The sequence below is a fragment of the Microdochium trichocladiopsis genome (genome assembly GCF_020744255.1).
Source record: "Microdochium trichocladiopsis strain MPI-CAGE-CH-0230 chromosome Unknown B0I36scaffold_6, whole genome shotgun sequence".
NCBI classification, from domain to species: Eukaryota; Fungi; Ascomycota; class Sordariomycetes; order Xylariales; family Microdochiaceae; genus Microdochium; species Microdochium trichocladiopsis.
Genome location: NW_025763549.1, coordinates 161,052 through 184,957, shown reverse-complemented (window position 1 = coordinate 184,957; position 23,906 = coordinate 161,052). Strand labels below are relative to the sequence as shown.

General features: G+C 56.5%; 7 protein-coding genes across 7 annotated transcripts; 3 read left to right on the top strand and 4 right to left on the bottom strand.

Moving 5' to 3' along the window:
- Positions 1 to 906: 906 nt before the first annotated feature.
- Positions 907 to 4,865, bottom strand: B0I36DRAFT_363413 (ABC transporter type 1, transmembrane domain-containing protein; the record flags this gene model as incomplete). The annotated part of the gene is made up of 10 exons (XM_046158798.1): positions 907 to 1,074; positions 1,130 to 1,314; positions 1,380 to 1,444; positions 1,502 to 1,552; positions 1,607 to 1,678; positions 1,728 to 1,926; positions 3,014 to 3,083; positions 3,144 to 3,286; positions 4,250 to 4,777; positions 4,850 to 4,865. The coding sequence occupies 10 exons, from the start codon at positions 4,863 to 4,865 to the stop codon at positions 907 to 909; spliced, it is 1,497 nt and encodes a 498-aa protein (XP_046011076.1).
- A 3,655-nt stretch (positions 4,866 to 8,520) lies between these two features.
- Positions 8,521 to 9,860, top strand: B0I36DRAFT_374539 (putative carboxylesterase, type B; the record flags this gene model as incomplete). Its single annotated transcript, XM_046160283.1, has 3 exons — positions 8,521 to 9,105; positions 9,134 to 9,194; positions 9,277 to 9,860. The coding sequence occupies 3 exons, from the start codon at positions 8,521 to 8,523 to the stop codon at positions 9,858 to 9,860; spliced, it is 1,230 nt and encodes a 409-aa protein (XP_046011075.1).
- A 244-nt stretch (positions 9,861 to 10,104) lies between these two features.
- Positions 10,105 to 11,631, bottom strand: B0I36DRAFT_324570 (glycoside hydrolase family 5 protein). The gene has a single exon (XM_046154123.1). The coding sequence runs from the start codon at positions 11,550 to 11,552 to the stop codon at positions 10,218 to 10,220; it is 1,335 nt and encodes a 444-aa protein (XP_046011074.1). The 5' UTR covers positions 11,553 to 11,631; the 3' UTR covers positions 10,105 to 10,217.
- A 760-nt stretch (positions 11,632 to 12,391) lies between these two features.
- On the bottom strand, positions 12,392 to 14,871 carry B0I36DRAFT_324568 (isotrichodermin C-15 hydroxylase). The gene is made up of 3 exons (XM_046154122.1): positions 14,428 to 14,871; positions 13,750 to 14,349; positions 12,392 to 13,682 (listed from the first exon to the last, which is right to left on the bottom strand). The coding sequence occupies exons 1-3, from the start codon at positions 14,476 to 14,478 to the stop codon at positions 12,753 to 12,755; spliced, it is 1,581 nt and encodes a 526-aa protein (XP_046011073.1). The 5' UTR covers positions 14,479 to 14,871; the 3' UTR covers positions 12,392 to 12,752.
- Positions 14,872 to 16,703: 1,832 nt separating this feature from the next.
- Positions 16,704 to 17,247, top strand: B0I36DRAFT_363409 (uncharacterized protein; the record flags this gene model as incomplete). Its single annotated transcript, XM_046158797.1, has 2 exons — positions 16,704 to 16,861; positions 16,944 to 17,247. The coding sequence occupies 2 exons, from the start codon at positions 16,704 to 16,706 to the stop codon at positions 17,245 to 17,247; spliced, it is 462 nt and encodes a 153-aa protein (XP_046011072.1).
- A 555-nt stretch (positions 17,248 to 17,802) lies between these two features.
- On the top strand, positions 17,803 to 21,582 carry B0I36DRAFT_126197 (ankyrin repeat-containing domain protein). Its single transcript, XM_046148119.1, has 2 exons — positions 17,803 to 17,894; positions 18,007 to 21,582. Exon 2 carries the CDS (start codon positions 18,146 to 18,148, stop codon positions 21,305 to 21,307), a length of 3,162 nt encoding a protein of 1,053 aa, XP_046011071.1. The 5' UTR covers positions 17,803 to 17,894; positions 18,007 to 18,145; the 3' UTR covers positions 21,308 to 21,582.
- On the bottom strand, positions 21,581 to 23,882 carry B0I36DRAFT_126180 (mannan endo-1,6-alpha-mannosidase DCW1). Its single transcript, XM_046148118.1, has 3 exons — positions 23,614 to 23,882; positions 22,202 to 23,244; positions 21,581 to 22,102 (listed from the first exon to the last, which is right to left on the bottom strand). Exons 1-3 carry the CDS (start codon positions 23,705 to 23,707, stop codon positions 21,854 to 21,856), a joined length of 1,386 nt encoding a protein of 461 aa, XP_046011070.1. The 5' UTR covers positions 23,708 to 23,882; the 3' UTR covers positions 21,581 to 21,853.
- Between the last annotated feature and the right edge of the window lie 24 nt (positions 23,883 to 23,906).

Below are 23,906 nucleotides of genomic sequence, written 5' to 3'. Positions count from 1 at the left end.
CGGAACTCACGATGGTAACAACGACTTTCAGCACAGCGTCTCGCTAGATTGAGGTCATTTTCCGCGAGATTGTTAGTCCCTGATAGAGTCATGCACAATGACCCAACAGATTACGGGTGAAATCTTCCATCGCCGGCACTTCATTTCTTCATGAACTATCGCCAAGTAGTCGTACAAGACTTTGGAGCTGCCACCAGCATGAAGGATTTGCCGACCACTGAGACAAAGAATAGCCGATTGGGAAACGCAAAGTTTGCACGGAAATGTGAGTATGTATTCGAGTATTACTCGCGTTAACTGGCCGTAGTATCTGAGAGACTCAAGCTCACTCGTCATTTGACCCTTGACGAGTTGGGCGAGCCTGAAGGCGACGCGAGTATCTTGCCATCTTGTACTTGTAGAATTGTCCCAAAGTGGCCCTCCATGTCGTTGAGAGTGTCTATCGTGCGGTGGCTCACGGCTATCACACTATGCCCGTAGCCGATGTACTCTTTTTAATGCAACGAAACACCATGGCCTCTGTCTGGAGATCAAGCGAAGCCGTGACTACAGTCAAGTAAATGCCCCGGAGGGTGGGCGAATCCGCACTTGAAGGATATTAACTGACTGTGGGGACTCGAACTATAGGAAACTGTACTAACTTGTAGCATGCAGACACATTCTGCAGTTCAATCAATCCTCTGCTTGGCCATTCAACCGGAGGTTGTAAGCCGGCACCCAAACTCTTCTCTGGAGGCGTGGTCAGAGCTAACGTCTTGAGCCGCGCAATTGCCCCCAAGGAAGTCTCCAGATTCGTCCAGGATTCGACGAGACGAAGAAGAGTGGTGTTTGCCACAAGTACGATGTTAAGCGCAACACCAATCTGACCACCGGAGACACTGCCGTGCCAGCATATTCCGAGCGTGATCACAAGTACGGCGATTGCTGCAGCCAAAAGTCGAGAACAAGATTCAGCCATCTCTGAAGGGAGAGCAAGCAGAGCTCCGGACGCTGTGAGGATTCGAGGCAGGCGATGTTCTTCTGCACGATCTTGCGCTGCCATTTAAAAGCCCTGATCGTTTCAAGGCCTTCCACCTGGTGTCGCCGGGATTAGCTACATGAAGGAAACGTAGCCCTTAACATCACTTACTAGATCGAGGAAATCGCTGAAGACAAATGCCTTGGTTTCGAGCTCAAGAAAACGAAGCTGGCGGGAAGTCCTCAGGTAACCCTTCTGGATGACATAAACTGTCGCGGCGCACATCGGTAGAGATATCCACATGAGACGTTGAACACTGAACAGGACCACAGTTTGGACGAGCAACTTGAAGATCTCTGCTCGCGAATCAGTCATCATGTTCTCGCTTCTAACAACAGATCAAATCATGGGGCAAACTCACGATTGAGGAGGTTCGCCAGAGCGGACGGTAGCTGCCTGTCAACCAATTGAATGTCTTGGCTGAATCTGCGAGATATTAGACCACGCTTTCCAGTGTGGTCATCTCTGTCGTGTGAGCTTTACCTGTTCAGAATAGAGCCGTCGTCCGTTTTGGAAAAGAATGATAGAGGAGCGCTGAAGCAAGGTCAGCTGGCATGCGCCATGTGTCAAACTGTTTGTGAGGCTTACCTCAAAATCGTCTGAAGCAAGTAGTCGTGTATGCTGATGCCGGATTGTGCTGCGAGCCTGATATGTGTGGACCTTTACTGGTTTAGTATGTGGCGATTCACTACAAGAGGCGTTCTCTTACCACATGGTTCCATTCGTCGACAGCCAGGATGCTAGAGACAGCAGACCATAGCCTGAGACATAGAACAACAGATGCTTCCCGCCGTCCGCAGTCCAAAGATCCAACCAATATTGAGGCACGGTGATGAAGAATGCATATGATGCTGTACAAACGCACAGAAAGAGTATCGATCGCTTTCCTGCGAACCTGATGTAGTGCTCTAGGTGGAAATTAGTATTCATTTGTCAGCTTGTTGGTATGGGGTATTCGGCCTACGATAAAGCGAGAAGTCGCCTGTCTTCCTCGCCAAGTCCGATTCGGCTTCATCCCGGCTGCGAAATCGTGAGTTTATACCCGCGTTCGGCGAAGGTGATGCTACAGCGGCTTCTGTGCCTTTGTCCGCGAGGTGGAACTTTGAGATGCTGCTGTGTTTACGCGCCGAGTTATCTCGTCGAACAAGACTGCCAGCATCTACTTCGAAAACATGATTTGCGAGATGATAATGCTGGGCTAGAAGAAAACTTCAGTATTATGGAATGACTGGGCAATTGCGGCATCCTCACAAAGCCAGCCGTGAAGGGACGGAGTATACCTGAATTGATGACCATAATAACAGTGGTTTTAAGCTTTCGCAGCAGGCCCAGCGGTCCAAAAACCTCTTGCATAAGCAAGTTCTCAGTGTTGCCATCAAGACCGCTGCAGATGTCATCAAATACTGCAATTTCACACCTTGCAAACAAAGCTCGAGCTACTGCCTTGGAGGTGTTAGTGCAACTGCGCGCGGTCGCGTCTCAGGCATGGTTGAAAACATACTACACGCTGCCTCTGACCACCCGAGAGGTTCATACCGCCGTTTCCGACTTGTGTCCTGTCAGATTCGGGAAGGATTGCAAGGTCTTGCGTGAGACAGCACGCTTTGATGACTTGTTCGTACCATGCGGGGTCAGCGGGATCTGGAGTTCCGCAAATCGCTTCGCAGATACTTCCTGCAGGCAGCCAAGCACGTTGGCTACAGTAAGCAATCCTTTTGGACGAAACCGAGATTGACCCAGTGGTTGGTACTACCTCCCCAATGATGGCGTACAAAAGCGTGGATTTACCGCAACCCACTGGACCAGATATCATCGTCAAGGTTGCTGGAGCGAGCTGGAAGTTGACGCGGGCTAGGAGTGGTTGCACTCCTCCAAGTGCGACGTTGTCGAAAACAACTGCATCGCTGGATGGACCAAACTGTCCAGCCCTATCTCCGCCTGATCGGAGAGCCGTCCGTTCTCCCAGTGATATTCTGCGATCTTCACATGGCTCACTTATCAGATAAGCCTGGATCCGCTCGAAACCCGCGAGTGTTGCAATTGCTCGCGGGACTATCGTCATGACCTAAAATTGGCCACAGATGTAAGCAAATGCGTACGGCAATCACACCAGGTTGCATCTTACCATGTTCGCTGGATGGGTCACCAAGCCCAGGACAGCTATAGCGGTGAATGCGGTCTCAGTGTTGAAAGCAAGCCCGTTCATGCTCGATAGCGTCGCGAAAATTGCAAGAGTGATAGAAGGTGAGAAGATCCCGAGTGCGTTGGCTGTCGCCAAAGTTAGCAGGAAATAGAAAGTTTCAGCCCGCTGTGGTTACCTGAGGCATTGTAATATACCATCATCCACCTAACCTTGGATGCCGAAACCATCTCCGACTGCCGTAGCCTTCGAATTTGGACGGCAATATGTGCCGACAGTCCAAGCATCTGATCACTTTGATGGAGCTGAGCATCGTCGCTGTGACACTGAGTCGACTCTCTGTCGCTTGGTTCCAAGCTTTTTGTGGAGGCTGAAGGTGTTTTGCAACAAATCGGCTCATGTTCGAGCAGACTGTGAATGGAGGTTAGCCAAGGACATGGCGAAGAACTGGAAAGTGAGCCCGACATACGAAAAATCAAGACCAGGGGTAATGGCCAAAGCCAACCCATTAGCCGTCCAAGTAAGCAAAGCCCGATCACCACTTCTATAACCTGAGCCCAGGTTTCGTGAAATAATTCTGCGATCGTTTCCACACTTGCTACGTCGGTGCTCATGATTGAGACAACTCTATTGCGCGCGCCATTGATATGCGATTCGATGGGTGCTCTCATACTGGTATGGTGGATGAGTCCAATCAAAGAGCTACTAACAAGCAACTTTAATTTGTTCAGCTGGTGCTGGTAGATCGCAGTTGATACCTGACAAAGTCTTAGCATATTAGTCTTGCTTCGGATATGGGGAGGACGACTTGCAGCTAATCCCACATAAATGCATAATGCACATATGATAAGCCAGTAGCCCAGGGCGTAGTCGACCAATCCCGGGGCTGTAGTTACCTATCGAATCGACAATGAGATCAACCCAGGCTGTGCATATCGGAAAGCAGTAACAGCGAGCCGTGGCATAATAGCTGCAAGGAATGGCCTCTTGTGGGAAGAATAAAGAATTCTTAGGAGTGTGTACGGATTCTTGGGCGACTCTGTCAAATTAGTTTTGGATCTGCGTGGTCTGGGTCGGAATCCTTTACTTACTGTCCTTCTGCCACTGGTATATCATAGTGTTTCTTGCGTTCTTTGGAGACTGAAGATAACCCAATCTTGGCATGTCTTTATCGGCGAGAACGCCACGATATCCCTTAAGCAGGATCCGATTTACCCAGATAAACAGCGTTCTTTCCAAGATCCCATATGAATCTTCTGGCGGCGGCGCCGCTGTGCCCTTCTCCAGCATTGGATCCTTGGCGTAGGATTCTAAGAGGAGGAGAACTGCGCTGGCTATGGCGCGGATGGACGATGGGGACCTGGAAACGCTAGGTCGCGCTGCTGCGGAGGGAGCCAAGAGCAATGTCAGGTCGAGGAAAAGCAGAGCCAGGAAGTAGATGGTCAAAAGGCTGGAAGGCCGACGTTGGCGGTCATGGATAAGGAGCGGAAGGACGGATAGCGCGAAGAAAGCCAGCGAGCTTGTTACGAGCGACGCAGACAGTGTCGGTGAGGTCGGACGCGTGCCAAAGGAAACGGAAACTTCGTATGCAGGAAAAATCCGGTCAAGAGCGCGATGACCTTCGGATATGACGTTAGTAGAGACTCGGAAAATCAACAGGCACACAGTTGTGTTAGTCGTGATCAACTTACCGATTTTGCAACCCATATTCGGCTGGGCCCGGGCACTGGAATGCATGATTGGTACGTCAGAAGATGAGAGGGCAAGCATAACATTAACGCTGCTATTGCAAGGGTTGTTGCAAGGTGATTGTGCCAAATAAATTCCATGGTGATGCTCTTCGCCGTCAATCGACGCAAAATGAGTCAGGTACTTCGTCCACGGCAAGATGTCTAGCTTCCAGCTCGGTCAATAGGGGCAAGAAATAGACACTTTAAGGCGGCATTTAGCCGGAGATCGCGCGGTGGAGTTGTTACTGAGCTTGCCGAGTTGTTTTCATACCGATTTCAGCCGTCATTCGAAAGTGTGAGACCTTCTCAGGTCGCTCGCTAATAGATTAGTTCCTCAATGGGGCAATAAAAGTTCAGCAGAGCGCCAGGGGATCTGGCAGGGGTTCTGGAGCTTAGCATGCATTGCAGAAAGCTTATCCAATAGAAGCCTCACCTACTCACGTGGGTCACAAGCTCATTAGGCATTGCATCGTGATGCAGCCAACCCTTATCAGTGGCTTCATGCATGATTACTGTGCGTCGATGGTCACAGCTTCCTTTTCGAGGCCGGAGCGACTGCTTCGTATGTAGACACGCGCTTTTGAGATGGCGCCACCCTGGGGCGGTCAATAGCATGCATCAGCACGTCTGGAGGGTCAATACTGGGACCACATGACGTGCTACCAGGTTCGCATCGGAAGTATCCGTGATGGACAAAAGGAGGAAACGATAATGTGGCCGTCGCTTCGGACGGAGCAACTGCTAGGGCAATTGGGGCCTTTGTAGTACTGGGAAGGGCAATGGCGGGACGTGGCTGTATGTAGTAGAATCGAGCTCAAAGTAAGTTGCTTCATGAGCAGCCAATCTACCTTCAGATTGCTTGTATAGCTCGCAGTACCTCCCGCTGGCTATGTAAGGCTATACACCTCGCTTCGGACACATTGGTCAATCAAAGCGGTGAACCGGTTGTTCAAGGAGTAGGCGTTTCCGTGAAGGCGGAATATTTTAAGACAAGCACTTCCTGTCAGAAGGTCGAGAAGCCTTTACAAAGGGTTGTTCGCCCAGTACCATTCGCTAGACAATGTGCGGTAATTGAAAAGCACCTGAATGATTAATTGTTTCCGCCTGCATCCGCCAGAGATCGAAACTTCATCCTAATCGTCTCGAAAGCTAACGACACGGTTCGGTCACGTTCGAGGATGCCAACTGTCACGCCAAAATGGTAGAGCTGCTCTACTTGAGCTATCAGATTTTCAGCCGTTGAATTTGTCCTCGATCTCACACCTTTCGTCTTTGAGGCAAGTGATCGCTCAGTAAAGTCAGACTAGCGTAAGAGCATAATCAGTCTTGTACCTATATGTGTCATCGGAAAGAGAAGGGAAATGCCCTCTTACCGTGGGCCGTGATTGATGCCATTGCCGGTCGTGACATTTGCACTGTGAGGTGAAGGAAGGCAACTCGTCGTCTTCACGATTCATTGACACGCTGGTGCATGGAATGGCGTCGTCAAGAATTGCGGGATCGAGGCACAGGTCAAGATTCGGATCGAGGATGTGGCACACCGATTCATCGTGTTGCGCCTTCGAGTTGAGATGCCTCGTTTGATATTCTGACGAGTATGGCTCATTCGCGGGCATTTGGTTCCGGTCATTACCAAACTCGGAGTGCCAGCAGACTGCGTGGTCGCAAGATCGATGCTGAAGGGCCCCTCGTCAGTACTCAAGTTGCAGGCTATGTGCATAGCTTTGGATAGAAGGATTACCGGCAATGTAGAGTCGCAGATGGATAGAGGTTCGATAGCTTTGGTAAAGCTGCACGCGAAGAACGCGTCGGTCGTCGTGCCAGGCCACAGTGTGTGGTCTTCACTTTGGAGGAAGTTGTCATCGGCAGAGTCTTACCGAAGACGAGCTGGGAATATCTGAGAAATGTCGTCCCCAAGACTGTCAGAAACTTGTATGTCTTGTGGGGGTGTTTCGGTTTGTGTGCATGGCATATTGCTTCCTCCTGGTTGCTCGTAAATATCGATGGGCGAACTATTCTTCCTGGCCCTGTGACGTTCTCCTGTCCGCAAATTCACTTTAGATTCTTCATATGTGGGAGGTGAGAAGCCATTTATTACGAGAGAATACAAACGAAAGTGGGACAACCATACGGAAACGTCTTTGAGACTCTCTGTTTTGTTGACGGCGCTTTTCCATGGTTGGTGTTCTTTAACGGATAGACTGAGATATGATAGGCCAGCAGTCGACGCTCTCCAGTCAGTTGTTTCAAGTTGATCATCTCGCAGTCGTATGAAATTAACGCCAGTAGCAAGGTAGCCAGGGATACGACGATTACAAAACCTGCCTTCTTGGCAACGCTTGTGGACTTGTGGATGGCCGAACTTGTTTATAAGTTTGTCATAGTCGGATTTAACGGTCTGATACTGCTTTGCCAACAAGGAGATAGCCGCACAGTCAAAGGTCGAAGTTGGCTTTCACGGCACGGGCCGCTGGGTACTTTTGCTTAGGCTGCATAACGACCCGCCTTCCAGCATGGGCCCCCCAAACCGACAACGTCGCTTGCGGCTATGTGAGGCACGGCCAGACAAATATTTTGCCGCTGCGCGAATAATCGCGAATAAACTCGGGCGCTTGCGACTCACATGCCCCTTGACTATCGGTCGCAACCTTGTGTTGAAGGTGGAACCAACATGCAACCTAGATCCTTCCCGGACCCATTGCCACAGTGCTCAAGTTTGATAGGTGGGTTTGCGAACTTGCGCACTGGCAGAGGGGGTAGTCTTCGGAATCTGCCATGCTTCAGGAAAGGAACAAGCCGCGTCAGCGTCGCCCTGAGCCCGGAGGCATAGTGGCACATTTGCTTGATAGACATTCCACTGCGCTGCAGATCGGGACACCTCTCCAGAGTTTCTACACTAAGCAGTTCATGCAAACCAGTTCTTCCTTCTTTCAAGCAAACAAGCATTATGTTCAGACGCACTCGGCAAGCACAAGTCTCTGAGTACGAAATTCCTTTACTGGAGACATTTGACGATGAAACAGTTTCAGAGGTTTCCGATGCCTCTCCATCTGGGCTTGTGCAGTCGTCACACCCGCTGGAAAGGCTGGCAACCATGGTCAGGCTCGTTACAGGGTTGTCTGTTATAATGCTGCCCATTCTGGCGACATCTTTTCTGCTGCCCGTCCCCTTGGAAACCCGACCTCAACACACGGAGGATGGTATGCCCTTGGGTTTCACTCTGAATGGGTCTTATAGAGGAGTTCACAACGCGGAATTCCGACAAGATATATTCTTGGGGATACCCTACGCAGAGCCGCCAGCGGGGCACTTGCGCTTCCACCATCCAAAGTCCCTTTCGCATGCGTGGCCTGGAATTCGTCAAGCAATGCACTACAGCTCTCACTGTCCCGGTTATGGAGTAAGCTGTTCTCTTAGTGCTATGTGAATTATTCTTGCTTTCCCCACAGCCCGTACGGACATGATGGGTGAAATGATGCTGCAGTTACACTCGCAAAACTTCAAACAGTCTGAGGATTGTCAACATAGTCCGCCCCGATCTGTCAAACAATGGCGGGCAACTGCTCCCAGTGGGAGTGTTCATCCATGGTGGTGGCAGCCACGTCGGAGGCTCCGGCGATCCCAGATACAACATGACGTTCTTGGTCGCGGCTGCCGCCGATGCCGGCCTCCCTTTCATAGCTGTGACCTTCAACTATCGCAGTTCAATCTGGGGTTTCCTTGGCGGCCGGCAGGTCTCGGGTTCAGCGAACGACAACGTGGGGCTGTACGACCAGCGCATGGTGCTCCGGTGGGTGCAGGACAACATATCGGGATTCGGAGGAGACCCGCAGAAAGTGACCATCTGGGGTGGCAGTTCGGGGGCGGATGACGTTGGATTTCACCTGACCGCCCGGGACACGACAGATGGCTCGCTGCGATTGTTCCGCGCAGCCATATTGCAAAGCGGCAGTCCCGTCTCGACAACGAACACGCATGGTGAAGGATTCCTTGAAGACATCTACCAAGAGATTGCGAGCACCACCGGCTGTGTCGACAGTGACGACGACTCCCTGGACTGTCTGAGAACCTTGCCATTCGAAGAGCTCAACCAAGCGTTCCAGAAGGATTCTGATCCTGACGGTGTTCGTCTATTCAGGTCATCATTCCCCACTTTGGACGGACACTTGATTCCGGGATTTGCTAGCCTCAGACTGAAAGCGTCTCAGCATGCACAAGTGCCTGTGCTTACTGGTACGCAACGAGGGAAGCACCTGGATATCAGATCGTGTCACAGATTGGAGCTCATTTCGTAACTATTTGGTTGGTAAGTATCGCACCCTGTGACCAGTCAGTCGCCACGTAAATGGCTACGAATGACTGATTTGGCCCTGTGCCTAATGCCTCAGTGGACAAGAAATACCCAGCTCATGTTGTGGATCGCCTCATGAGCCACTACACAGCCAGGGAAACACAGCCAGACGACTTGCTCCAGCCCCCGATCAAGTCCATCTCAAGCCGCATTGATTTTGAACGTATCGAAAGACTAAGTGGAGATCTCGAGATCAATGCTGCGGACAGGCTTTTGTGTGAGAGATTCTCTCTCTCGGCTGGCTGTTACACTTACCGGTTTGACGCTCCCACCCCGAGTGCCAATGATCCTCGCTTGGGTGTCCTGCATGGCGCCGAGATCGGGCCACTTTTCCAGAACACCGCAGGACTGGGATTCGACCAGAACCCTTTCAGCAATCAAGAGCCGGGCTATCTCAAGATGTCACGGATGATGGGGATCGCTTGGGCAGGATTCATTGCCGAGCTGGACCCTAATCGTGGACTCTCAGAATTCAACTTGTCCTGGCCGCTGTACTCGCTGGGAAGAAAGGAAAGCATGATCTTTGACAGCAGCGAGTGCAGAGTCGAAAGGGAAAGCGACCAAAGAACTCGGGCTTTGGACTATATCAATGGTATTCAGCATACTTTGATGCTGAGGTAGCTCCCACGGCTCGCGTCCAAACTCTGCTCGTTGAGCCTGATCAGAATTTGCGTAGAGGCTGGCCACGAATCTCTGGGCGTTTGAGAAAGGCGGCTCCGATGGGAGCGTCAAACACAGAATGGGAAAGCGCACATAAGACCCTCACTCCGACACGATTTGACCGACCAGCCTTGGGGCTTTCCTAAATCGGAGTTTTGAGACACTGTGCGCATATATCACCAGGAGATTACAGAAACTCAAAATCATACACACGAAAAGGCTTGCCATATATGTACTCAAATCCCTACGAATACTTGAATCAACTCCACCCTCACACACACACGAATGCCATTTCTCCAAGCCCCTCCCTCCTTTGACTCAACCCGAAGAAGTGGCCTTGATAAGCGGCCCCAGCCCGCCCTCGAGATACGACGGCGAGCGCCAGGCGCTCCAGTCGTGCGTCAGCAGGCCCCAGCTCTCGTCGTAGTCCTGCGTGCCGCTGCGGATGTAGTAGCTGCCCACCAGGACCCAGATGAACCACCCGCTCTTCTCCTTGGTCAGCAGGTCCGCGATGCACGTGGCGTACACCTTCTTCCACTCGGTCGCGTCCTGGGAGAACCCAAACTCGGTCATGAGCACGGGCATGACATGCTTGGTGGTACTAATCTCAGCGTGCATTGCTTGATAGCCTTTGGAGCTCATGCTCGACTGGAGGCCGCTGCAGGATGTGGCGCCGGTCTCGTAGTTGTGCAGCTCGAGGACCAGCTTCTCGCTGAAGCCGGCAAAGTCGCCCGTCGGGTTGAACGTCTCGGTGCCCGGGGTGAAGGCGGTGCCCTGGACGAGCGGGGTCAGGTAGGTGTCGTAGTTGAGGCCCGAAAGGACAATGAGCACGTCCGGGTTGCCCGCGTGGATCTGGGCAGCGGCAATCTTCTCGAACCTATACCACTCAGCCCAGTTGTATTTAGTCGCCGCGAGCTCCGGGCTGGCGTTGGGCGTGCGGAACTCGTTCCTCATGGACATGGTGACGACGGCGGGCCAGTTCCTGGCGTGGTTGGCCATGTAGTTGATCCCCCGGTACCAGTTCTGCTCGTTGAAGTCGACGTCGCCCGGCCAGGCGTTGCCGTCCGTGTCGCTGCAGCACCACGCCCCCCGGGACATGTGGTTGTCCAGGTCGATGTAGACCTTCTGCCGGGCGAGCTCGGCGGCGACGGCGTCGTACACCTGCAGGCGGGTGGTCTGGTCGTTGAACTGCGGGTTCTTGGCGAGGAACTGCGCGTACACGGCGGAGCCGTTGACGCTGCCCAGGCCCTGAGCGAAGGCGGCCTTGACGGTGATGTCGGCGCCGTTGTTGGCGTAGATCTCGTCGACCAGCTGGATCGCGTACGTCAGGCGCACCGCGTTCATCCCGATGCTCCGGATCTTGGTGACAATCGTCTCGATCGACTGGTACTGCAGGCCCTCGGGGATCATGACCTCGCCGTGACCCGGCCAGTTGGTGCCGGCAAAGACAATCGTCTCGTTGTTGGCGTTCTTGATGTCCCGGCCAGAGGTGGTGAATGGACCATAGGGCCACGCAGCGGCGGCGGCGGCGCCGCTGGCATCAGGGGAGGAGGTGAGGCCATCGAGCGGCGCGGCTCCGGCGAGGGACCAGAGCCATGTGCTCGAGAGGCCAAGCAGGCTGAGGAAGAAGAGTTGGCGCATGGTGGTGAACATCTTGGCTCTGGAAGGCAGACGCCAGGAGGTGCTGCTGGACGAGTCGCTTGAAAGTCAGCAGTTGCCCTTGGAGATCTCGAGTGCAACCTCTGTAGAAACGACGCTGGCTGGGGGGACATATTTATATACCTGGGTGGACATCCGTGTCGATCACCGCACCCCGCCTCCTCGTCATGCGCAGCGCCTGTTTTCATCCCGCCGCGTTGCCCGGTGCCTTGCCCTGGCATGATGCCCATGTACATCCCCACAAGGCTGCTACTACGACTACCACCACTACTACGGTCTTTGCCGGGCCACCTGCCGTCTCAACGGCTCTGTATGGAGCGGTTATCAATGGTCTCCAATGGGGGGCTGCCCACGCAAGGTAGTGCTGATCGTCATCAATACTACCTGAATCCACGAACGGCGCCGTTTCCTGGTCGGCCGTGTTGCTGCGGGGCGAGAGGGAGCCGAGTCAGACCCTAGAGATAATCTGCCGAAAATATCCCCACGGCGGTCGCACGAGATCAAAGGCCAGGGGTAGTGGTGCTTGGCCAGCGGGGTGACGTACGGTGTGGCATGTGAGAGCGCAGTGCCGTAGTGCCTGGCTTATGACCTGCCATAAAAAACCCATTGAGCGGGCTGTCAGGTGCCGAGAGGCACGCCCTGGTTGCGGTGTACCGCCTTTATCGTCGTCGCCGGTGCGAGGTTGTGATTGGCTCGCTTGTCGGAATCGGCTGTTGCGGGAAACTGCCGGCGCGCCGGAGTGGGGCCGTGGCCTAATTACCCCGGATTTCACCGGTGCCCCCTCCCGCCGCTGGGCAATGACATAATGACGGCTGTTTCTCCCTGCCTTGGAAGAGTGTCTCTCGCTGACAGGTAACAAACCCCATGCATGGGCATGACACGAGCCAGACAGGGCTCAGCAAACGTGGGCAAGAAGCAAACATCAATACCAATCCGAGCAGCACGAAGATGCGTGGTGGCAGGGGTACCTTTCTGCACAGCAGTGCCTCTCCGGCTTGACAAGGGCATCCGCTGCAATTCATGCAACTTCATTATCTCGTTATCTCCAATCTGCCAATCTGCCAATCTGCCTGCTGCAATTGGCCAAAAAGTCTGTGGTTCCAATCTAGACAAAGTGCGTGGGCTCCCCCACGGCCGTGGTATCAAAATGTGCATTCACTTATCGCTCCCCCATCACCGGTACGACACTCCGATTTACACCCTCCTCCTGAACTCCACCATCGGCCCGTTCTTCAGACTCGTAAACTGGTCAATGGTCTGGTACTCGCCGACCCGGTGTCGGCCATACTCAAAGGCCGGGTTGCCCTCGGCCGGGTCGACAATCCCCGCAGCCTTGCGCAGGTCGTACATGTACAGCGCCCGCGCGAGGGTGATCGACATCTCAATGTACGCCAAGCCCTTGCCGATGCAGCCACGCGGGCCGACGCTGAAGGGGCAGAACGCTGACTGCGCGACACTGACGTCGTCTTCTGTCGTGGTGGCAGTGGCATTGTCGGGGAGCAGCTTGGCCGAAGACTCGGAGCCGGCAATCCAGCGCTCGGGAACGTAGGTAAAAGGCTCCGGGTAGTATTCGGCGTTGTGGTGGATCGTGTAGTGGGGGACTCCGACAACCACGCCCTGGGGCAGCTGGTGACCGTCAATCACGGCACCACCGGGGAGGACCTCACGAGGAGCGATGCCGCCCACGCTGGGGGTCCTGCGCATGGCCTCGTCGATGCAGGCGCGCAGGTAGGTGCACGAGGTGAGCTGCTGGCCAATCTGGATCTCCTCGACGTCTGAAAAGGTGCTGCGGATCTCGGCAGTAGCCTTGGCGAGGGCGGCCGGGTTGCGGACGAGGTAGAAGAGGGTGGCAGCCATGGCGGTCGAGGTGGTGTCGGAGCCGGCAATGATGAGCAGGTTGGACTCACCCCAGAGCTCAGGGGTGGTGAAGCCCTGGCCGGTCTCGGGGTCGCGCGCCCGGAGCAGGTGATAGAAGAAGTCACGGCGGTCCGTGTCGTCGCCCAGCTTGGTCCGTTCGGTAAGCTGCTGCTTGCTGTAAGCCATGTACTTGGCACGGCCGGCGGCGATCTTGGGGAAAAGGATGTTGTCAAGCTTGAGCTGGCCCACGGCGCGCATGGTGCCGCACTGTTTGACGAACAGTCAGTTAGCAGAGGATTCACGGATGTCCAAACTCGGAAAAGGAACCACCTACAATCAGGTGCCGCATGGTCGCCAGAGACACGAGCTCGAGGGCGTAGCGGTTCGTCTCGGACTCGAGCATGTGGAAGGCCTTGCCGAAGCACAAGTCGCCAAGAATGTCCATGGCGAGGTAGTTGCACCAGTCGGCCATGTTCTTGGCGACGGTCCAGCCCTTGGCATCGTCGGAGGCGCCCTGGCCAATCTGCTCGCAGAAGGTGCGGATGTTGTTGAGGATGTAGCGCTCCATCTGCTTGACGGCCGAGTCGGAAAAGGCCTGAGAGAGGACGCGCCGCTTGCGGGCGTGGAGGGCCTTGTCGCGGGTGTTGTGGGTGTTGGCGGCCGGGTGGACAAAGGCGTCGTAGAACTCGGACTTGCGGACGTTGGACTTGAAGCCGTAGATGTCCTTGAGGGCGACATTCGAGTTGAACGAGACGCTGTTGGGGCCGAAGCGGACGGCCTTGCCGTACTTTTCGTGCATGCGCCAGAAGTCGAGGTGGCGGTCGCCCTTCCAGGCGTGGTAGAGCTGGTAGCCGTCCGTGAGCTTGGCCAGGAACGGGCCTGGGTACTTGGCCAATGGGTGGAAGAAGACGCGGTAGACGGCGACTCCAAAGACCTGCGGTTGAGGAGACAAGTGTCAGCCGAGATGAAACCTCGAGACTCAGATGGAAGGAATGAATCGGGCCAAACCCACGTAGATGACAGCAGCCGCAGCCGCGCCGCCCAATATCTGGACGATGGCCATGATGGCGGTCGGTGAGGAGTGGATGCGCTTCAGTCAAGAGGCTGCTTGATGAAGTTCAAAGGCAGGCAGCTGTGGTCCGAGTACGTGAGGAAACTTGGGAAGGAGCGAGAGACGGCGCGTGCTATTTGACACAAGGCCGTCATCGTGACAAGGCGGGCTGGCGTCAGCCCTAAGAACACGAGCTCGAGCGTGCCCTCCATCATGGTTTTCGACCTGCGGGTTTGGGTTTGACAAAACAGGCATATCCGGAGCGTGTCAGTGGTCATCCTCCCCCGCCATGAGCCGCAGCTGGCCAACTTTGTGTGTGGGTGCGATCCCCAGCTTTGCGGGCAGCGGCTGGCCGCGGTTCCCCTCGCTGACGATGCGGGGTCGTGATTGGCCGGCACGGGTGGTGGGGGGCGGATACCCACGGGGGAAGGGCGATGCCCGCGCCGCGCCTGCCGGATGTGTGCGAGTGCGCGCCAATTCCTCGCCCGCCCGGAGCACTCCCGCCCTGTGCTTACTCATCCTACCAATCATTACGCACGAGACCGTCAGCAACCTTGCAACATGTCACCGCGTGGCAGGATGAGTGCATGATAGATACGAGTCTTGGGGCACAGCAATAGACGTCTTCCCCAGTCCACAGCCGCGACTCGGCCCGCGGCGGGCACCAGACGAGCTTGAGGCGGGCCCCACGGTCCGGGGCCTGAAGCCAGCGGCCGCCAGCGGAGCAGAATCGCTGACTGTGACAGATCCGGGGCCACCTGCAGAAGAGGAAGAATTCCGCGCTTGTGGCTCAGATCTTGGACAATCAAAGCCTTGGGGACAATATTGCCGTTACGTCCTCAGAGGCAGGCAAGACTAGCAGGCCAGGCTGGCTTCTCTGACTCCGTCGAGTCCCGTGCTTGTGTTTCGTGGAGCAGCGGCGTGACAGTAAGAACACAGCCAGCAGCCAGCAGCAGCCGTGGCCCCGACGTGTGAAGAGAGATACGGCGGCGAGCATAATGGATGTCAGCGCACATAGAGCTTGACGAGCACAGTCATCACCGTCATCGTCTCAGAGTGCAAGACAGGCACTGGCAATGATCCCTCGACAGCCGGCGCCGGGCCGACCAGGGCGAACTGCGGGACGAGCTGAAGCAGGACCAAATATGACTAATCCAGCCAGCGCAGGACACCCATACGAAGATGAAGAAGGTGACGAAAAGCGTCGAGCATTGGCGCCGTCTCAGAATGGCTCAGGCGAACGGCAACGCTTGGACGGCGCTGGCCTGTGCGAGCGGGAGGCTGCCTCGTCCCATTTCCGGCGGCGTGGAAGGTGAAGTTACAGACAAATTAACCCGTCATGCACAGCCCTGCCTGCCTTGGTCCGGCCGCCCCGTCGAGATCAGCGCTGTCGAGCAGATGCCAAGGAGGCTTGTTCTTGTGAGAGAGTGTACCTGGCCCGTTGCGCATGATGCCTCCGAGACGTCTCTCTCCCGTGCGGGCATGCATGCCGTGGAACATCGTCGTCGCCGTCGTCGCTGAAGGGTGGACAAAAGCCGAGGGAGAGAAGAAAGAAGCAGCCCTCGGGAGGCCGCGTGGCCCACCAACCAGGGCAGCCTCGATTGGAGGCGTTGCCGTCCCTTGCAGCCGCGGGCGAGGCAATCCGCTGCAGGCAGGTAGCCCTGCATTGCATTGCTGCGAGGTACGTACCTGTTGGTGCGTTGGTGGGTGCAAGTGGAGCCCTCCGTGCTCTCGCCCAATCAGCGTGCTGCTGCCCCTGGCCCCCCAAGCTTCCTTAGGCTGCCGCCGCCTCCCTTCAAGCCTTTTCCGCGCCCCAGAACCCTTCCGAGGCTGCCCTGTGCCGCTATTAGCACGCCACGACCAGACTCCTCCCCTTCCCTCTCCCCGTTCGTTGTTGTCATCGTCGTCGTTGTCTTCCTTGTCGCCTGCGACCTCACTCTCTCTTTCACTCCCAACACGCCGTCCACCCCGACTCCTCCGTTCTTGGCCGCAATCGTTCCGTCCAGCCTCTCCTTCAGCCTGTTTTCGTCTTTGGCCCGCACCAGGGCTCCGCTGTCAACTCTGCTCGACCACGCACTCCCTTTCTCAACATCCTGCCTTTGGCAACAACCCGACTCGACCGCACCTCGCCGGCCGTCCCTGCGAACCCACAATCTGCCGTGCTGCAACGCCGTCGCCTTCTTCAGCCACCGACAACACCGCTCTGATCGCGCCCCCCCTGATCGTCAACGCCCACCATGTCGCCCCTCACTCAGCTCGCAAGCCGGGTGCCATCGACTTTGTCCCGGATGGTGGCCCGGGAGGACAAGAACTGCATCAATGAGGCAGGCGGCGACTCGTGCGCGCTGCCCGTTGCCGGCACCCATACAACCGAAATCGTCATCGGCTCCATTGTGTATGTGGCCACCTCCTCCGTCGGCTGCTCATCAGTCTCGTTTCTCGCGAGTGCTTCTGCTAACCCCCACCACCACCTTCAGCGGCGTCCTAGCCATCATCGTCGTCGTTGTCCTCGTCCACTTCCACTTCCGCCGCCAGCGCATGGACAAGAAGGAGTGGACCGGCAAGAACTCCCAGGAGCTCGACGACTACGGCCTCGGCGCTGCCGGCGCGCCCGCCAAGCCCAAGAGCACATACCAGGCCTCGGCCGCGCACTCCAAGAGCACCACAGACCAGGCGCCGTCCTCATCAGAACCCTCGGCGGCCCGGAGGACGTCCCAAGACTCGCTGCGCTCCCTCGAGATGTCGCTTCGGCAGCAGGCCAAGCCAGCAGACATGGTCTAGGCGACTCGTGCATCTGCTCTGGCGGCGCCACACCGCGCGAGTACGACATACGACCGGGCCACGGGGTCACCTTTCCCAGCGTACGCAGTCGGCAACATTGCTCCTTGATAGGCATGAAACAGGCCAGCAGAGGACAGCTACGAAGAACTCGTCCCGGAACCAAGCAGCCAGGAACAGGCACACCCGCACCTCCCGCCATCCACGACCCAGCACGGCTCAACATTTCTCACAACCAAAAATCATTCACAGGCGCACAACGGGATCATCTTGTTTTTCTGAATACGCGATCCGCTCTATTTTTACAACCCTCCCACGTTGGATAGTTGGCACGCGGAAGCACAGGGCGGGCAATAGGGCGTTCTGACTGTGGCGGAATTGATGCATTTACTAGGCGCAATGGGCGCTACTCTCTGGCATTGCTCTACCGGCCAAGCCGCTGGTCGGCCTAGCGTCAGCTGCCACACTGCTCTCTGCCATGAGAGAGTGTCAGGATGGACATCTCCGGTGTGTGCAGCCGTCTCGGCACACCTTCAATTGACGCATAATCCTTTCTCGTTTGCTTCTTGCCAGCCCGCCCGTGCTCATTGTATAGATTGGATCTGTATTCATTGTGAGACTGGAGAAACAGCTAATTTCAAGTGTCCGAGGTAAGCAGGCGTGACTCGTCCATTCATTGTGCAGGTTCGTGTCACTTCACAGCCCCATGCAATGGCTTGGCAAGCCCACTGTATCAGGCACATAACTGACTACTGCCTAAAGTACCCTCACTTGGTGCTGTCCAGACCGGACACCTGCTGCCACCCATCTACACAACCCGTCCATGTGCACTGCTTGAATCCCACAACCATCTTGAGTGGCGTGGGACAGGCTTCGCCCGTCTTACGGCACACGTACTGCAATGACAGACCTCACCCACAACCCTCACACCACGGAGACATGGTCCCCCCCGCCAACGCACTCACCACCACCAGCTACCTTCTCGGGTCTCCCAGTCGAGATCATCCACGACATCGCCCTCGAGCTCAGTCGCTATGCGGACCTCGCCAGTCTCGCCGCCACGAGCTCACGGCTCTTCAACATTGTCGATCCTGTGCTGTACTTCCGCGCCGCCACTTCGTACCAGAAACGCGCGCTCTTCTGGGCAGCAGCTCACGGAAGGGTTGGTACGCTCCGCAAGGTGCTTGCCGCGGGTGTGGATCCTAACCATGTCTGGAGGTCGCAGTCGCACAGGACGGAAGCGCCCCTGTTCGAACTCGGGCCAGTGGATGAGGACATGACGATGCCTGAGCAGGTCTTTGGTGGACCACGTGTGCTCGAGTCCAACTACTATCTGCAACACCAAGACCCACCTCGATATCCCAGACCTCAACCGGCTGAGCCTCGACCGAGGCAAGAGCCTGCGCAGCACAAGAAGGATGCTGGTGGCAGGTGCTTCGACCAAGAAATCCATTACGTGCCCAAGAGCCAGTTCTCGCAGCACTGTACCGCTCTCCACCTGGCTGTGCGACATGACCAGGTCGGATCTGTGGAAGCACTGCTCGACGCCGGCGCGGATGTCAACGCCAGCTCGCAAGGCTTCTCTGAGTGCCGTGTCGAACATCTTCTCATGTCTTACCGGATGAATCCCACCGCAACTTACGCATGGACGCCCTTGTTTGTCGCATTCAACTACGGGAGGCTTGGGTTGGCTCGCAAGCTTCTTGCCAGCGGTGCATCGCCACGGCTCTGCGCGTCGGACATCAGCAAAGAATCTGGCACGCCGATGCTCACTGCACTCCACGCGGCAGCTGCTTTCGGCGACGTCGCCCTGATCGACGAATTGCTTAGCCAAGGCACGCCAGGACTGTCGGTCAACTCCCTGGACAGCATCGACCAAGCCCCAATCGTCTATGCCTACGCCTACAGTCACTGGGAGACAGTGGAGTGGCTTTGTCGCCACGGAGCATCGCTAGACACCGCAGAGTACGGCAGCACCGCCGACGCGCGCCGGATACCACTGCTTCTTCCAGATGCTCTCTGGACGTTGAGGTTCCGTGATGCACGGCGACTCCTGTCTCTCTACCTCCCGACAGAGATATCCGGCCCAACCATGATGTTCTACCGTATGCTCATGTCCTGTTGCAAGGTCGCCTCACCAGCCGACATTGAAACCCCGCTCTTTGCCTCGAGATACAGAGATCAGGACACCGCAGAGCTGCGCATGGACTTCATCCGCGACTTTGCCCCAAAGGCCAACCCCACGGCTTTCGAGCTCTCGCGCCTGTTCGGCCCGTCATTTGGGGGCTTTTCGCCGCTGGGCATCGCTGTGAGGAACGGCAGGATAGATCTGGTCAGGTTGCTGCTTGAGTTGTATCCCGATCTGGACGACGCGATCCACAAGTGCCGCCAGCCGATACTTCTCGTTGCCTGCACCTACGCAGTCTCGCCCCCGTCACTGGAAATGATAACGCTCTTGTTGGAGCACGGTGCTGCCGACCATGTGAAAGCGCTCCAGAGTTTGACGACGCACAACACCTCCCCCCTCCGCACCAGGGTGGACGTCCCGACGGGACCTTTCGGGGAGATTGCGCAGTACGACCCCGTCGAGGTGCCCGACAAGACCGCGATTGCCCGCCTCCTTGTCGAGTCCGGCGTTGCTGGGTCGAGGGAGCAGCAGCTCCAGGCAATCAACTGTGCTCTGCGCGAGTGCAACATCATTGGCCTCGAATTTCTGTTGAAGCACGGGCAGGCCACGACAATGACCAGCGAAGACGTGCACACATGCTTGTCTTCGCTGTTCGCACTTGCGTATGATCACCATGAGACAAGAACGGCCAATCCCGCCGTCTTTGAACGCTGCATGTTCACATTGATGGACCTTGCCGAGCAGCATCAAGTCGTCGATGTGAGCGGCAGCATACTCGGGCTCCTCGTCATCAACGGTGGCATAGACCGAAGCATCGTCGAGCACTTCCTCGACCGCTCCAACGACGACGCGATCGAGAGGGCAGAGGAGCAAGGAATGGAGCCCCTCCACAACGCCGTGCAGAGTGAGCGCGCCGATCTCGTGTCGCTGCTCCTGGACAGAGGGGCCAGCCCGTCGAAAGCCAACAGTTTTGGCAGTACTCCTCTCGACCTTGCCATCGGAAGCGACCGTACGGAAAAGGGCATAGCCGAAGCCGTGATCCGGGTCTTTCTGGACCACGACGGCCTGTCAAGTCTGCAGCTGCGCGCCAGCACACTGCCGTCCAGGTTACTAGCGCCGGACTCCATGTCTATCAAGAAGGCTCCTCCTCGAAGACCGACAGTGCTAGAGGCGGCCCTCGACAGCCATTCTTCTTTTTTGCTGTCGCTCGTTCTGGACAATCATCCGCCCGCGACGTGGCCGGCGGATCAGCTCGAACACGCGGTGCGGACCCTTGTCACGAAGCGGAGAGTACGGATGCTCAGGAGAGTGCTCGTCGAATGCGGCGGCGTCGTCGTCCCGATGCACAGTCTCTGCCTGGATCCCATCCTGCACGAGCTTCTCGACATGCTCCGCCTCGAGGTGTCGGATGCCGCGAGGTTCCGTAATTCCAACGTCGCCACATCGCCAGGGGAGTTCACTACGCACGGGAGCGTCCTTGTCGCGTGGCTGTATGCCGAGATGGTGGTCATCCTGCTCGAGCACGGCCGGGCCAGCCTCTCGAGCAGCGCGGGTACTGCCGATTCTGTGACTGGTCTCGGCAAGCTTTATGCCTTGATGTACCCGCCCGACGACGACGACGCCGTCGTCGTCCCCTCGCTGCTGACCAGCCGTCGGGGCGACCTGCGGGCTCTAGGGGAATGCTTGTCTGTTGCATTGCGGACCAAGATTGAGCTCGTTGGAGCTGGACTTGGAGGAAGTGGTGACAGCAGTATTGGTGGTGGTGGTGAACGCAAGGTTCAAGAGGTTCGCGTGAAGCCAAGCGCCGTATTCTCGGATGCTGTGCTTGCGCACCTCCGTGATACCACAGATTACACGGACACTCATGCTTACATCCTTCCGTGGGAATCAGTCTCGATACCTGACCACACCGACGCTCCTGGTAGATCCAAGTAGTAGAGACAGACATAAAGTGAATATGGGACCAATACCATCAGCACCACGGGGGACCGTGGGGTCAAAACCCGTTGTTTCTTTTTCTGGGTCTGTTCTTCCACCGAGTCCTGAACCGTGGTGCCGACATGTCATCTTTTTTTAGCACAGCCTCAACGCATTGGGGGTGTTTGAAGTGAAAATGGTCTTGTCTTTAATTATGTACATACATCCTGCTGTGTCAAAAAAGAGAAAGGTGAAAAAAAAATCCCAAGTTTATCAGTTTGATGCGCCATTGTATGTAAAATTGGTTCAAGCAAGTATTTGTTAGATGTGTCGACGGCTGGGCAAGAGTCCAGGCCAGGCGAGGCCAGAGCAGAGGTCGTGGGGGAGAGTACCAGCAGCTGGGGACCAGACGCTGAACTTTTCTCTTCCCAGAAAAGAGTTCTCAGGTCTGCCTGCCACTACCGCCCGAGCCACCCCTTCCCTCCTTCAATCATCTCATATGAGCACACCCGGGCCGATCCGATCCAATCTAATCTCTCTCGTGCGCGCCTTCCCTCGGAAAGTTTAATCAATGCTCATCCAGGCGAAGGCACCCAGCGCGACGGCCATGATGATGGCGGTGACGATGCCCGCGCCGGCCTTGTCGCCCGTGGTGATGGGCGCGAAGCTCATGGGGTCGACGGCGTCGCTGCCCGCGTTGAAGTCGCCTACCGAGGTGCCCGTCTTGTTGTTGAGCATGGGCTGGATGGTGGCCGGGTCCATGACGGAGATGAGGGCGCCGAGGACGTTCATCTGGTGGCCTGCTGACTCTTTCTGTGTTGTGAGAAGAAAGGAAAAGGTTAGCCCATGTTGGATCTATCTGTATGTGTACACAAGCAGAGGACCAGAGGTAGAAAAAGAAAAAATACATACGTCAAACTGCCCGCTGCTCCACCGGAAACCGCACATGCGCCCGTTGGCGCCGCCCGTGCACGTCTTGACGGCGGCCTTGACGCTGCTCTGCAGGACCGGCATGATGGTCTGGCGCGTGTAGGGGGCGAGCTGCATGGCGTAGGCCATCCAGCGGTGGAGGTAGCCCTTGAAGGACTCCATGTCGGTGGTGCACTTTGCGGCCTCGCAGTTGAGCTCGAACGCGATGCCCTTGTCGCCAAAGAAGACCTCGATGGTGCGCTTGATGAGGCTGTCGAGCTCGGCCTTCCACTTTGCGTCGCCGTTGGTGGCGTTGTACATGAAGGCGGTGCTCTGGATGAGCAGCGCCGAGTTGTACGAGAACTGGAACTTGTTGATGTCGTCGCAGCGCGGCAGGTGGGCGCCGTCAAAGACGTCGTACTGGCCGTTGATGTAGCCCAGCTTCTTCATAAAATCGTACGTCCGCTCCGCCTGCGCCAGGTACGTCGTGTTGCCGTAGTACCGCCCCAGTCGGGCCGCCATGTTCATATAGCACGCGTTGGAGATGGTGTTGATGTAGTCCCAGCCGTTGTTGGTCTGGTACACCTGCCATCGCAGGCCCCACGAGCACGGCGTCCCGTCGTCGGGCGCCCGCCGCTCCAGGTTGGTCTGCTCGTAGTTGATGGCCTGCACCAGCGCCAGCCACTGCGCCTGGTCCTTTGGCGGGTCCGTGTACCCCGTCTCGGCCGCGATCATGGCCGACATGCCCCAGAACGCCTGGTCGTCGTTGCCCATCGATGCCGACCAGTTGCGCGGGTTGTAGTCCTTGTTGTTGCCCACCTGCGCCGTCATCGCCTCCGTAATGAACTTGTCAAACGACGTGTCGCCAGTGTAGTGCCGGTAGTCGAGCAGCGTCCCCCACATGGCTCCGCCCTGCCACCAGTAGTAGTCGCCGTCCGGTGGCGGGCCAGGCAGGATACCGATCGTCCAGCCCAGCACGCCGTTGTATGGAGGGTAGAATGACAACATGTCCTGTGCAACGAGCTTGGCCGCGGCCGCGATGGACTCTGGGCGTGGGTGGTTAGTCTCATGTGTTTTTGGGCGTTCATGATACGCAACATGTCATGCTGGAAGGCGGGGAGGGCGAGGAGGAAGTAATGTGCGAGAATGAGCGTCGTCCGTGAAAGCCGGAGCAAAGACGCCGGAGCCGAAGCCGGGGGAGGCCGAGGGGATGGACGCCAGTAGCGATGCCGTTGGACTCTCCTATACGACGAGTGACGTGAAGTGCACTTCTAGCCAACGTGGGATGCAGGGATGGGTCGAAATACAGGCAAGTGCTTCTTTCATGCCGGGCATCCAAGTGCCGGGAGGGTGGGCAGCAGAGCACATGGATAGAGAAAGGGGAGAAGAGACGACATGAAAACGGGCAGACTCACTGTTGTCCTGCCAGTCAATGGCCGGCAGCGCGGCGGATGCACGCTGAGCAGCCAGGCCAGCGACGGCCAGGCCTTGCAGACTTAACCGGACCATGGTGAGAGAATGGTGCTGGCTGCGGATAGATCAGAAGACAGAGAAAGCAGAGAGGTGTCGCTTGGCGAGAGAGTCGGATTCCTCCCCCGATGCAAGTCGACGAAGACCTTTGTGACTTGTCGAGTCAAGCCGAGGAGTTGTCGCGAAGGACGTCGAGGGACACGACCGGCGCTCCCCAGGCGAGAGAATGGCTGTCCGA

Coding starts and splice junctions, on each gene's coding strand:
- B0I36DRAFT_126197 (XM_046148119.1), top strand. CDS start 18,146: ATGACAGACCTCACCCACAACCCTCACACCACGGAGACATGGTCCCCC.
- B0I36DRAFT_126180 (XM_046148118.1), bottom strand. CDS start 23,707: ATGGTCCGGTTAAGTCTGCAAGGCCTGGCCGTCGCTGGCCTGGCTGCT. Junction 23,245..23,613: donor CATTGACTGGCAGGACAACA/GTGAGTCTGCCC, acceptor ACCCACGCCCAG/AGTCCATCGCGGCCGCGGCC. Junction 22,103..22,201: donor GGAGCAGCGGGCAGTTTGAC/GTATGTATTTTT, acceptor CTCACAACACAG/AAAGAGTCAGCAGGCCACCA.
- B0I36DRAFT_324570 (XM_046154123.1), bottom strand. CDS start 11,552: ATGTTCACCACCATGCGCCAACTCTTCTTCCTCAGCCTGCTTGGCCTC.
- B0I36DRAFT_324568 (XM_046154122.1), bottom strand. CDS start 14,478: ATGGCCATCGTCCAGATATTGGGCGGCGCGGCTGCGGCTGCTGTCATC. Junction 14,350..14,427: donor CTGCGGCTGCTGTCATCTAC/GTGGGTTTGGCC, acceptor CCTCAACCGCAG/GTCTTTGGAGTCGCCGTCTA. Junction 13,683..13,749: donor CGACCATGCGGCACCTGATT/GTAGGTGGTTCC, acceptor TTCGTCAAACAG/TGCGGCACCATGCGCGCCGT.